The sequence below is a fragment of the Ammodytes marinus genome (assembly GCF_949987685.1).
Source record: "Ammodytes marinus genome assembly, chromosome: 9".
Lineage (NCBI taxonomy): Eukaryota > Metazoa > Chordata > Actinopteri > Uranoscopiformes > Ammodytidae > Ammodytes > Ammodytes marinus.
The window spans coordinates 21,185,082-21,196,647 of NC_137213.1; the positions used below are offsets into that span (position 1 = coordinate 21,185,082).

The window sequence follows — 11,566 nt, forward strand, 5'->3', positions numbered from 1 at the left end:
TGTTGTAGTTCTGTAGAATTAAAGATACAGTGCGCCAAATTATAAACAATGTGTGTGGAGGTAGGCCTATAGGCCTACTGCGGACCTGCTACAGCAAAATAAATACCCATGAGAAATAAAAATTTAAATCAAAACTTTGATTTTGAAGTCTGAATACATCACTTTATTCAGGGGGTTTTCAGTCTGTGCTCAGAGGCATCATATTTAATAAAGAATGTTTCAACTATTGTTATCAAGCAGAATCTATTGATGGACCTTGGGTGATACTCTGGACAAAAAGTCAGGATATCATTCTCAACCTTTAAAGTAAATAATATTCCTCACAATATTGCCTCACTCTCTGGCTCAAGAAAAGGCAACAGTCAGATCAGATGCCATTCCTGTAAGTGTGTGTGTGTGTGTGTGTGTGTGTGTGTGTGTGTGTGTGCGTGTGCGTGTTTATGATTTGGATATAGCAATGGGCAAAGGTTGCTCATCTAGATGAGCTTAGCTCAAACACTGGAAGTCAAGTTGATTAGCTATTGTACTTCTTAGACATAATTTGACATTTTACTTTTACTTCAGTAAAATATTTTAAAACTTTAGAGATAAAAATAGGCTATACCCACCCACAGCTCATTTACATTGATATACAAGTATATCATTTATCCTAAGTTCACTGTGCAGGAGAGTAATGTCATATTTCCCCCTGCAGATGGTAGTATCACACTGCAAGTTTCAAAGGAGTTTACTTCTTGGGTTATGTCCTTTTTCAGAAACTTAACAATAACCTAGGATCATTCTATCATTATACGTCAATGAAAAGTTGTCTGCAACAAATGTATTTGGCGCACATTGGCGATCTCACTACAGTATGCAGCTGAAAATACAGTGAACAAGAGAGATCCTAAACTTAGTGCTGAACTTATGATTGGGATGATTTCTTTTCTGCAAGTGCTGTTCATCCTCCTCGACTTGAGTCTCTTTTTCCTGTGTCAGACCGTCCCACCTTAGTGGCTCTCAGTGCTGACGTGTCATCATCCTCCCTGGGAGAAGCTTTTCTCACCTGCTTCTCTGTCAACTGCTCACAGAGCAGAGGGAAGTTATGAAGCACTCAGTGCATCAAGTGCAAGTCTGTCAACTTAACGCGTAACCCGGCATTTCATACTCACTGAACTGTAATCGACTGTAATTCTCCTCTTGAACTTGGGCTTTTCACATCAAGCCATCGCCCTTACGTTAAGTTGACATAAAGTTCATTAAGCCTATCAAGATATTTTTGTGGAGCCGAGATAGCCTATCTCAGTATTTCTCAGTATCACAGCGTTTACACATGGTGCAGGAGCTCAGAAAAATCCCAAGAATCGTCCATGTTTCGTTTGTCGATTCTGCTAAGAAAATAAAAAACCTGGATGTACAGCAGAGGGAATATACTGTACATGCACCATCACCAAAGGCTTACCTCATGTAGATGCGCCGACAGTGTTATTATAATTCCTCAGAATTCCTCATAGGGAGACAGAAGTTACACACTATAGCTTTTACTCCTCTTTTATTGCCTATCCACAAATAATTTGTTATTTCATAAGTACCAGAGGACTTGAGGGTCTCTTCATCCATTTATAATAACACTCTAGAGGCAAGCTACAGTTCACTATTCCTTTACTTCCTCTTCGCCTGGTTAACGTTGATCAATCCTGAAAAGAGGTAGCTGGGGAAAGCCAAAGTGTAGGTCATCAACAGAGAATTTACTTGAAACCACAAGGGGGAAGTTATCTGACAATGACCTGTCACCAATTATTTACTTTTCAGCAACTCTGGTGACCGAAAAGCCAAGGGTCCACAAGAAGATGACAATGTTTCAATCTGTTTCAACAAAGACCAAATGGCTTTTTCCCAGACAGGACAGACTTTAAGGTGGAGTCATCGATTCCATTCTCCTCATGATCCACTACCTTTCCGTACTGCTGTTGTACACTGGAATGAAAATCAGTTTTTTAAACACATCCTAGGCTCTGTAAACTGGTATGTAAACAAAAGGGGCCCACCGTTGCTAGCAACATGCCCGTTTACAGAGCCTATGGCTGTGTATTAACACAAAACAAAAAATGGTTTAGTGTACACACAGTACAGTTGGTAGATTATGAGGAGATATTCACTTATTTGACGAACTGATTTTGACATCAAGAATTCTCCAGATACGCTGACTCCATTTTTATTACAAAAGAAATGTACAAAATAGCTAAAAGTATACGGTCTGGGCTCAGCTGAGCAGCCACCTGAGGAAACTGTGAGCCTCAGCAGGAGAGAGGAGAGGGAACTCTCTAAAGTTTCACTTTTTTATCTGAATAAAGGGTCTAAGGATAGCTGGTATCTTGGATTACAGATTATAAAGACTGGGCTCCGTAAATACAATTGACATGAAAATGACCTGGGCTGAAAAGCATAATTTGGACGAATAACGTTAACTTGGCTCTGTCCTATTTCAGTGTGACCGTGAGAATGCATTCAAAACACCAGGACCCTAAACCAAAGCAGCTAAATGAAACCCAGCCATCACACATTTTATTATTTCAAACTTTGCTTTTCCCCACTGTGAGAACAAGCAGTTACATTAAGCATTATGGCTATACAGTTTGGTCTGAACCTCAGGACCTCCATGATGAGACCTGAGAAATGTTCTGAGCCATTTTGATTTGATTTAATTTCATAATCTGTATTGTCCCTGAAGAGCAATTTGGTATAAGAACATCTTAAAAAAATATACAATACAAAAAAACACAGAAGTAACACAATCTTCCTGAGCTTTTAAAAAAAATTACTAACGTTAAGGTTGCCGAACCAACAAATCATTCCAAATGATAAAATGTACTCAAAAGAGTGGAAAGATTAATAATTTTTTTAAAGGGATCTGTCCATGTTTAAAGCGCATAACTTTCTTAAGAAAAACTGTCTCTGACTGGCCTTTTTGTAGATAGAAAGAGTCCATTTTGGTATCAAAAGTCCAGTATGGTGCACTGCCCAGTTATTTTTAGTCTACTGTAGTGTGTTTCTTGAGTGTTTCTAGTACAGCTATGCCATTGATTAAAAGTTCATCTCTTTTGTCTTGGATACATTGCAGATAGGGCACTACAGCATTAGATGAAATTGTCCAAGAATTAAGAAATGTAAAAATATCCTCTAGCTTCATGAGCTTTGATGAGTATGTTAAGCTTTCTACCTGACCCAGCCTACAAACCTCCACTGAAGCCTATACGTTTTGTCACTGCATCATAATTATGTAACCATCCGCGTTACTGGGAATAGTTGAGTAACAATTACATATATGATAAGAGGAGGAGAAAGAAAACATCTCTGGGTCGAGCTTTTAATTGTGTGTTTTATGTGTGGAGGAGACCGACAACGTTCATCTGATTCTCCTTTTTTGTGTCACATCTGATGCGGACACTCGGGATCCATCAGCTGGAGATGATGCGGGGAATAATATCCCACGGATTCCTCTGCATAGTGGAGGCACTATCACAGACCACGTGAGAGGAATAGTCAATGACGGTCCCCGACAGACCGGTTCATCTCAACTGGCACTCCTCGGCTGCTGACATGGACTCTTGGACACTGCTTGTTCTCCCGCAGACGGACGCGGTGGGAGGGCGATATTCTGTCTGAATCAGCCTAACCTTTGATCTTTTCCCCTCCGTTTTCTGTTCTTTTTGTTTGATTTTTCTTCTCCTTCTTTTTCTCTCCTCCACAAGTCTCAACTGTCAGGGTGTGTGTCTGTGTGTGTTTGTGTGTGTGTGTGTGTGGTGTAGGCGCTAGGCTATGGCTTGGCCGTGCATCAGCAGAGTGTGCTGCCTGGCTCGCTTCTGGAACCAGTTCGACAAATCAGACCTCTCCGTCCCGCTCACCATCCAGAACTACTCGGACATCGCCGAGCATGAGGTGCGCTCCATCACCAAACAGGTCTCCGTGTCGGAGCGCGCGCTCGGGAATAACTACTACTCGACCCCGGACCAGCGTGCTCCCGCAGGCTACTCTCCTCGGGCGCCCACGGATGCTCCAGGGACCCGGGGATCTTTCAGGGGACGTAAGGAGCCCGGTTTCAAACCCCGGGAGGACTACCACCCGCCCGGGGTGCCTTTCGACAGTGTCACACAGTACAAGCAGGATTATAAACCGTGGCCCATTCCAAGGAAGGAGACTTTCCCATGGATTAGTAACGGGGGTAACAGCAGGGCAGACAGTGTTTCGGACACTCCGGTGAACACTTGCCACGTCCAGCCTCAAACACAGGCAGCGGACAGAGAGGAGCGGGGCAGGGGCCAGAGGTGGGGGGAGCAGCAGCAGGTGACGGAGGAGAGAAGAACCAGCTCCTACAGGTGCGCACGTGTCTGCCTCTTTCTCCTTGTTTCAGCACCTGTCGCTGTCCACTCTCACCTCGCTCTGTGCCGGTCGACCCAGAAACCCTGCGCCAAGATAGCCCGGGCTGGCACATCAATAATTCCCTCACGAATCTCTCTATTTATATATTTTTGAGAGCTCAAGCATGAATATTTGATCACGATTGGTGCATTTTATTTTAAGTATGTGGGCATGAGCCATAATGGTTCTCAAGCTTTTGAGCTTGTGGACCCTTTAAATAGCCTAGATAGAAGAAGTGTTGACTCACAATCCCCTGTCATACAGGTGGCTAAATTACAAGCAATGCAACCAAAGAGCGATGTTCCTGCTTGATGTCTGTGGATTAGATATGCACATAGTTTTACAATTTAAAAACTAAAGAAAAATAATGGAGAAGAATTACAAAAGAAATGTCACTTGTGCAAAAGTTGTTTAGACCACCTGGGTGGCCCAGACCTCCAGGTAGGCCTACACTTGACAACCATGTAAACAGTGGCCCACCCACTTTGAATGTTATCCACAGAGTTACCTTCTTCAGCTGCACTGACACATATCTCTTCTCTCCAGGCAAGAGTACAGGCCGTGGACGGGGGCGAGACCGGCCAAAAGCATGAAGAAAAACCCTCCAGCTCAATACTCCAGCCCGGGGACAGAGGCCGCCCAGGTCCCTCGTGAGACCAGCTACCAGGCCGCCTACAGCGGGGAGGGCCACAGGTCCATAGGGCTACACCAAGGGGAGCACAACATCCAGTCTGCTAGTGGGGAACCAGCTGCCGTCCCCCAGCCCATGCCCACTGCACTTCAGGCCGAGAGGGCCGAGCCTGCTGGAACCACCAGGGGAGAGGTAAGCACAGGGAAGCAATCTACACAAGCAGCTGTGGGTTCAATGAGTTCATTGGAAGAGTCAGAGGCTTAAATTGCAGCATGCTCCTCCTGAAAGTCATCTCCACTCGTCTCCCTGGTGGTCCGTTGCTATGGGGGTGTCTCAGGAAAGTATTCCATCCCCAAGCAGCTAAAAAGTGACCCAAAACAGGCCTGTGTTAGGTAACACTCTGCTGGTGCTACACTCATTACTTGAATGGAGTAGGCCTGGTGAGAACAGAGAAGGAAATGGGTAACTCATCAACTGTGCTCTATTTTGGTCACAAAACCAAACAAAACCTGTAGACAAATATGTTGTTGTCTGAAAATACTTATTGTCATTTGAATTTAAATGGAAGAATTTACGATACAACACAAACATTTTTACACAGATTTCTTTATGTATAAATATAATTTATGTCTCATTTAGGGTCATTTGATCACTTTCGGTCGAAACAATGCGTACAAACATTAAAATAAATTACAATTTATGTGGATGTGTGTTCTTTTATAAACCAAAACACGTGACTGACTTATTAATTTATTTTAATGCCAAATAAGTAAAAAAAAAAAAACACTTTCCTTGTGTAAGTGGTGATAAAATGACATCATTTGAAGATTCACCCAAAAATATTCAGTCTATTGTACATTTGTCCCAGATTTGTGCAATCAGGGACGAGAACACAAAGGAACTGGGTGAACACTGAACAGTGTGACTGAGGCAGAACTAACTGCAACAAGGCAACAGCCATTTGCTTGGGAAGCTGCAACGCATAGGTTCAGTCAGGTTTGTCCCAGATTATGGCAGGATAAAGCAGGGAACATATCCTCCTCTCCTCTGTCCCCTCCCTGGGTGCTGTCGCTTTGCGTGACAGTGTAAGTGAGACAGTTTTCGGGAATCTCCAGAGGTTTATTGCTACCCATGCCTTTTCCCCAACCACAACTCTCTGTGCCATCTGCCAGTGGAAAGCTATGTCTAGGTCAGGCTGGGGCAAGCTGGTTTTTCGGTTTGAACACGGTGTCGACTCAACACATTCAAATTTGTCTACTTTTAGGCTAATAATTGGTAAATGATTCATTGTTTTCCCAGCAGAATGTTTTATTGTGCAATGAACAGAATCAATAGCCAGTAAAAACCATGTATCTCCAAGTTAGATTTTTCTATATGGGCTGTAGGTATGGGATGATACAGTGTAAGAATGAATCATGAATCATAGTCAATTATTCTATGATGATATGTTGATCATGGTGACATTTGTGGGATGATATTTTCACGAATTACCTGAAAAAATCTATTTGATTGGCATCAAGGAGGCGCAGCATCTTTCCAGTTATTCCTAAATCCTAAACCTGTCAGCATGGCTGAAGGCTCTGCTTGTATCCCCCACAAAAAAGTTATTGTTTTTAAGATTGTAAGATTGTTTTCACTAAAAAGGATGTTCACTAAAGAATAATGCGATACATTGCAATACAAATATGTTTTACTGAATGTAGGGTACATTGAATGAAATATATTTAATAGCCATTTTATAAACTTGTATATGTTATAGAACTTGTAATTGTTATTGGCCGGGATAATCGTGACATGAAATCTTCATGTCTTTTCATACTTAACAGGCTGAGCTAAATTCTTCTTCGCTGAGGGAATTCCTTAGGGATGATTAACATATTGACATTAGCTAAAAAATGCTAAATTGTCCACTGGCATAAAACATTGTAATTTTTAGGTTGTGAGGAGCTGATATTTTGGAGGTAGGCCTATATGATTTTCTTAGGACAGAGACACCCTTCTTGGGAAATAAAATCTACAGATGATATAATTGAAATCCACAACAAAAAAGAGAATTGGTGATGTTACAAGTTTTTCAAATGGAGGGGGAGGCTTGGGCTGATGACCACACAATTTCTACGGGCTACAACTTCAGAGGTTCAGGAAAAAGTGATTAATGCACAAGAGAAAAAGGAATAACCTTCTGGGCATTTGCATACTTTTTTGTATAATGACTAGCTCTATTAAGCCGCCATGCCCCTCAGTATCCTGTGTGAATGTGTTGGAGGTCGAAGTGAGACGGACTCTATTAATATCATTGGCCCAGATGCAGGGAGAGTTCACGGCACATTAAGAAGGGATGTGCTGCTGGTGGTATGTTCAACTGGGGGCCGAACACTGCAGTCGATATTACACACACACACGCACAAACACACACACACACACCTGCAAGCAATGTATGCACGTGCACATACATGATGTTCACTGTGCAGTTTTTCAATTAGACCACAATTCCGTCAGTGCGACACAAACCGCCCTGGCAGCAAATCAACTTGATCTCAGATAATCCACCACGTTCATCGCCGGCCCACTCACTGCCAACTCATGATTGACTCACCAGCCCCCAGCAGAGGTGTCAGACCAAGCATTGCACATCCCAACACAGCAGACATTACACTGGGTCATGGCACTCTGTTGGTATTTTATCCTTTGAGGGCATTCACAGTTTGTGATGCCAAATGCCATCCTGTGGAATACTCGACAACCCCAAAAAACGTGCTTCATCATTTAGCACAGTGCAGAACAGGCCCACTGTATCCATTCATTAAACAATTGAGAGGCTAAGTCCCCAATAAGCTGCTGGAATCAAAATCTGATCCTGATGATAAAAGGAGTTTGGCAGCCGTGAAATTTTTCATTATTGCTTGAATCAATCTGTCAAATGGTGTTGGTGCTCCCCCTCAACCTACAATAGATAAATCCATCTCAACAGAGATAAAAGATGTCCCTAATTGTAATTGTCACACAGCGGTCAATGGGACATTTTTTTTCTTAAACTCACTGAACTCGCCAACCTAATTTAGGACATCCCAGCGAGAGGTTGTTTGCAAGCTGTAGGAGGATGGAGAATGTAACCTCTGTTAAACCTGAAACCTGGCCTGTCCCATTTGTCCAGCTTAAATGGACGCAGCCCTGAACTCTCAGCACAGTTTGTGTGTGTGTGTGTGTGTGTGTGTGTGTGTGTGTGTGTGTGTGTGTGTGTGTGTGTGTGTGTGTGTGTGTGTGTGTGTGTGTGTGTGTGTGTGCGTGTGTGTTTGTGTAAGCGGGAAAGCAGGGCCCGGCAACCGCAACACACAAGGCAAAGAGATTTGTGAGGGTATAATCCGGCGTGTGTGTTAGGGATGAGCGAGACAAAACCACTGAATGGGGAACACATTGAGCATACAGAGGGAAAACCTCAGCAAGAAACTCTTGTTATGACAAACTCTTGGTTATCTCTTACAGTCGGCTTAAGAGGCGTGAGCCCCCTCCCCTGCTTAACTTCTGAATATAGAGTGTAAAATTGCTGCGCTTTCATACAACGGTAAGATAGTTCCATGGTAGAGGGATGGGAAAAGCTGCTCACAATGGCTTTTAATGGCACAACGAGGGTAGACAAGTCTGCAGGGACTGTGCAGCCCAAAATTCACTATCCTATTCTGTCTGTCTTTGTGTCAAAATCCCTCCAGGAGAAACACAACGACCACAAAGAGTTGCAGGCATGTTTGTAGTCATTTTGTGTGTCTTTGTCAGTCTGGATGTCTTGCTCCTACAAACTGTGTAGGTCGAAGCAGAGTGTGGCCTTTTACATGTCTGTGTCCAGGGGCCTGTTACCTCATAAACGCCCTATTACTGAAACTATTAATAACGCCTTAACACATTGATTCATTTAAGAAATATCCCCACCCCCACTTCATTCTTTCAGCCATTGTTTTCTGTCTAATTTTTTAATTATATAGCCCCCCCTCCTAGCCAGTTTTTCTCTCGCCTTTTCTTTCACTTGGCCCTTTTCCCTTTTCCCACGCTGCTCGGGACTACAGAGGGAGGTGGTAGGCCTGTGCCAAGTTGGCAGGACTCGGGCAGGGAGGAGAGAAGAGGATTGTATTTGTGAGAAAAGGCAAAAATAAAAAGAGACAAAGAGAAGAGAAGGCAGGAGGGGGTGATGCAGGGTGCACTAGAGAATGTGAGAGAGAAACGGGATGGGGGTTAGTGAGCACCATTTGATGGATTATGTGTTAAAGTGCGATGTTGCATCGGGTTGCAGTCTTCTTTGGCACAAATCTAATTTGGGAGAGAAGGCAGACCTGACTGCTACACAGAGCAAAAAAGCTGGCGTGTGTGTGTGTGGGTGGGTGGGGTAAAGAGGACGAGGTGAATACACTCACACACCATTCTGACTTGCTGTACAACATGTACTGCCTTTCCTGCAACACACAGCGATGCATAGACGCGTTCAACGTGCTATCTCTTCCATGGCTGCGACTAATGCTCCTACCGTCTTATAAAATCCGCCAAGCTCCACAGCTATATGCAAGTAAAGTGATTTTTTTTTAAATGGCGCCGGGCCACAGTTTATCGACAGATCCAATGATTGCTAGAGAGGATAGAATATGGGTGACTTTCCAGTGATATTCAGGATGTCTATTTGTTGGCCACTGACCAAAATAAATTTCAGCCAGGCTAAGAACGGCTTCCATCAGCAGAGCAGGAGACAGCGACTCAAGTCCAGGCTGCTGTCTCTCAGGCCTGATGTTTCTTGACAGCACAACCCAAACAGGTCTGCTCTCATTTCATGGGTTCCAGTTTGAGCACCACAGCTGCTGCTCTCTCTACTTTCATCTCTGTAATCACTTAAAACTCTTTCTCTCTGTCTCTTTCGTCCCAGGAACATCTGGTGAAGACCAAGCTCCCTCCGAACCCCTCTGCCCTATTTCAAAGTGGACCGAGGGTTTTCAACATCTGACCGATTTTTCCAACCATTCCACTTCGACCGGTTTCAGTTTTAAGGAATCCACTGGGGGAATAGATTTCAGTCCATTCCACAACACAAGAATCTATGCAAGGGAATGTATTGTTGTGAAGCCTGCAGAGTTGCAGTGTCAGTATCCCAAACTGAAAAAAACAAAAAACAAATACATAGATCTCTCTTTTAGACTTCTTCCAGCCTCTGTTGCTATGTAAGTTAATATGCATGTAACAAAATAGTTTTAAAACAAGCTTGTTTTGTCTAGCAGTGAATAGATACACAAGGAACTGGCTGCTTTGTGTGCGTGTGTGTGTGTGCACCTGCTAAGTTGTCCGTTTACAGTATATTTTGTTGAGTCAGCTCCAAGACAGATTAAGTGTGTATGCTTAAGAGTACTATGTTGCTGCTAGGTGTTGCTAGAAATCTGCTTGAAATCACATTATTTATTTCCTCAGTATTCAATTAGTTAGCTATTTTGAGAAAGCGTTGTTCGACCTATTCTTTTGTAAATCTATTGTTAAAAGAGAAAATGTATAATGTAAGTGAAAGTGCAATAAAAGAATACTAGGTTTTTAGCACTTTCTATGACATGTCACTCGTTTTCTCAGTGGTATTTGTATCATATCGCACAGTTCTAATCAGTTAGTCTGAGGATTGCATGAATACAGTAGGTCCTACTGTAATTGCATCAAAAACCAACGGTCAGGAAATGGGAAGGTAGCTTATTAAAAATCTCTCAAATGCCATACATTTAAAACAAACTACAGTTTGAATTAAATCAACTTGACAAGGGCAATTATGGCAAAAGTATGTTGTCTTATGTTCTCCTGGATGGAGTTTTGTCCCAGATTCAATTGGCCAAAGGTCGGTACAATCAAATTACAACAATGACCATCAACACAACTTTAGTTTAGGTTTTATTTGGCCCAGTTTGAGATTTCTACCCCCAACAAATACATTAAAGGTGAATACATTTGGTATGAGGTGCTCACATTATTGCCTTTTTAATCAAAGGGGACCTTTTGCTTTCTGTTTCAGAGGTTAAGCTGAGCAGATCAGTATCTCATGCCTACACAAAACAGTTAGCTTAGCTTAGCGTAAAAACAGCTAGCCCATAAATCAAAATACATTTGATTTAACTAACACTTAACTAATTAACATGGTGCATCATATGCGTTTACTTCTGATTTTAATGGAAAGTTACATGCTAAAGGTATTTCTCTAAAAACTGTTGATTCACCCAGAATGTCTGAGTAATGTTTCCACTGATGAGACCAGGGAAGGTGACAGGCCTGGCTATTGTCTGCCATGAATGACTTCAGCTGTTGTTGTTGTTGTTGTTAAATGTGTCTGTGTTTATCAAACCAGATACACTGTATCAAGTAGTGAGCTTAAAAAAAAATAAAATGGTGTTGGTATATTTTCTTACATTGGTTCCATGTTTATTTTATGCAAAGCTATCTAGTCAAGCCTAGCTTACTCTAAACCAAATAAATGTGTTTCCCAAAACTATAACTTTCCAATAGTGGAAAATACCAGTTTAGTTGCTTTCA

The 11,566-nt window shown here is 42.5% G+C and overlaps 1 protein-coding gene across 1 annotated transcript; it reads left to right on the plus strand.

Annotated features, from left to right (window-relative positions):
• Positions 1 to 3,798: 3,798 nt before the first annotated feature.
• map6d1 (MAP6 domain containing 1) lies at positions 3,799 to 10,010 on the plus strand (the record flags this gene model as incomplete). The annotated part of the gene is made up of 3 exons (XM_080034074.1): positions 3,799 to 4,355; positions 4,945 to 5,221; positions 9,933 to 10,010. The coding sequence occupies 3 exons, from the start codon at positions 3,799 to 3,801 to the stop codon at positions 10,008 to 10,010; spliced, it is 912 nt and encodes a 303-aa protein (XP_079890200.1).
• Between the last annotated feature and the right edge of the window lie 1,556 nt (positions 10,011 to 11,566).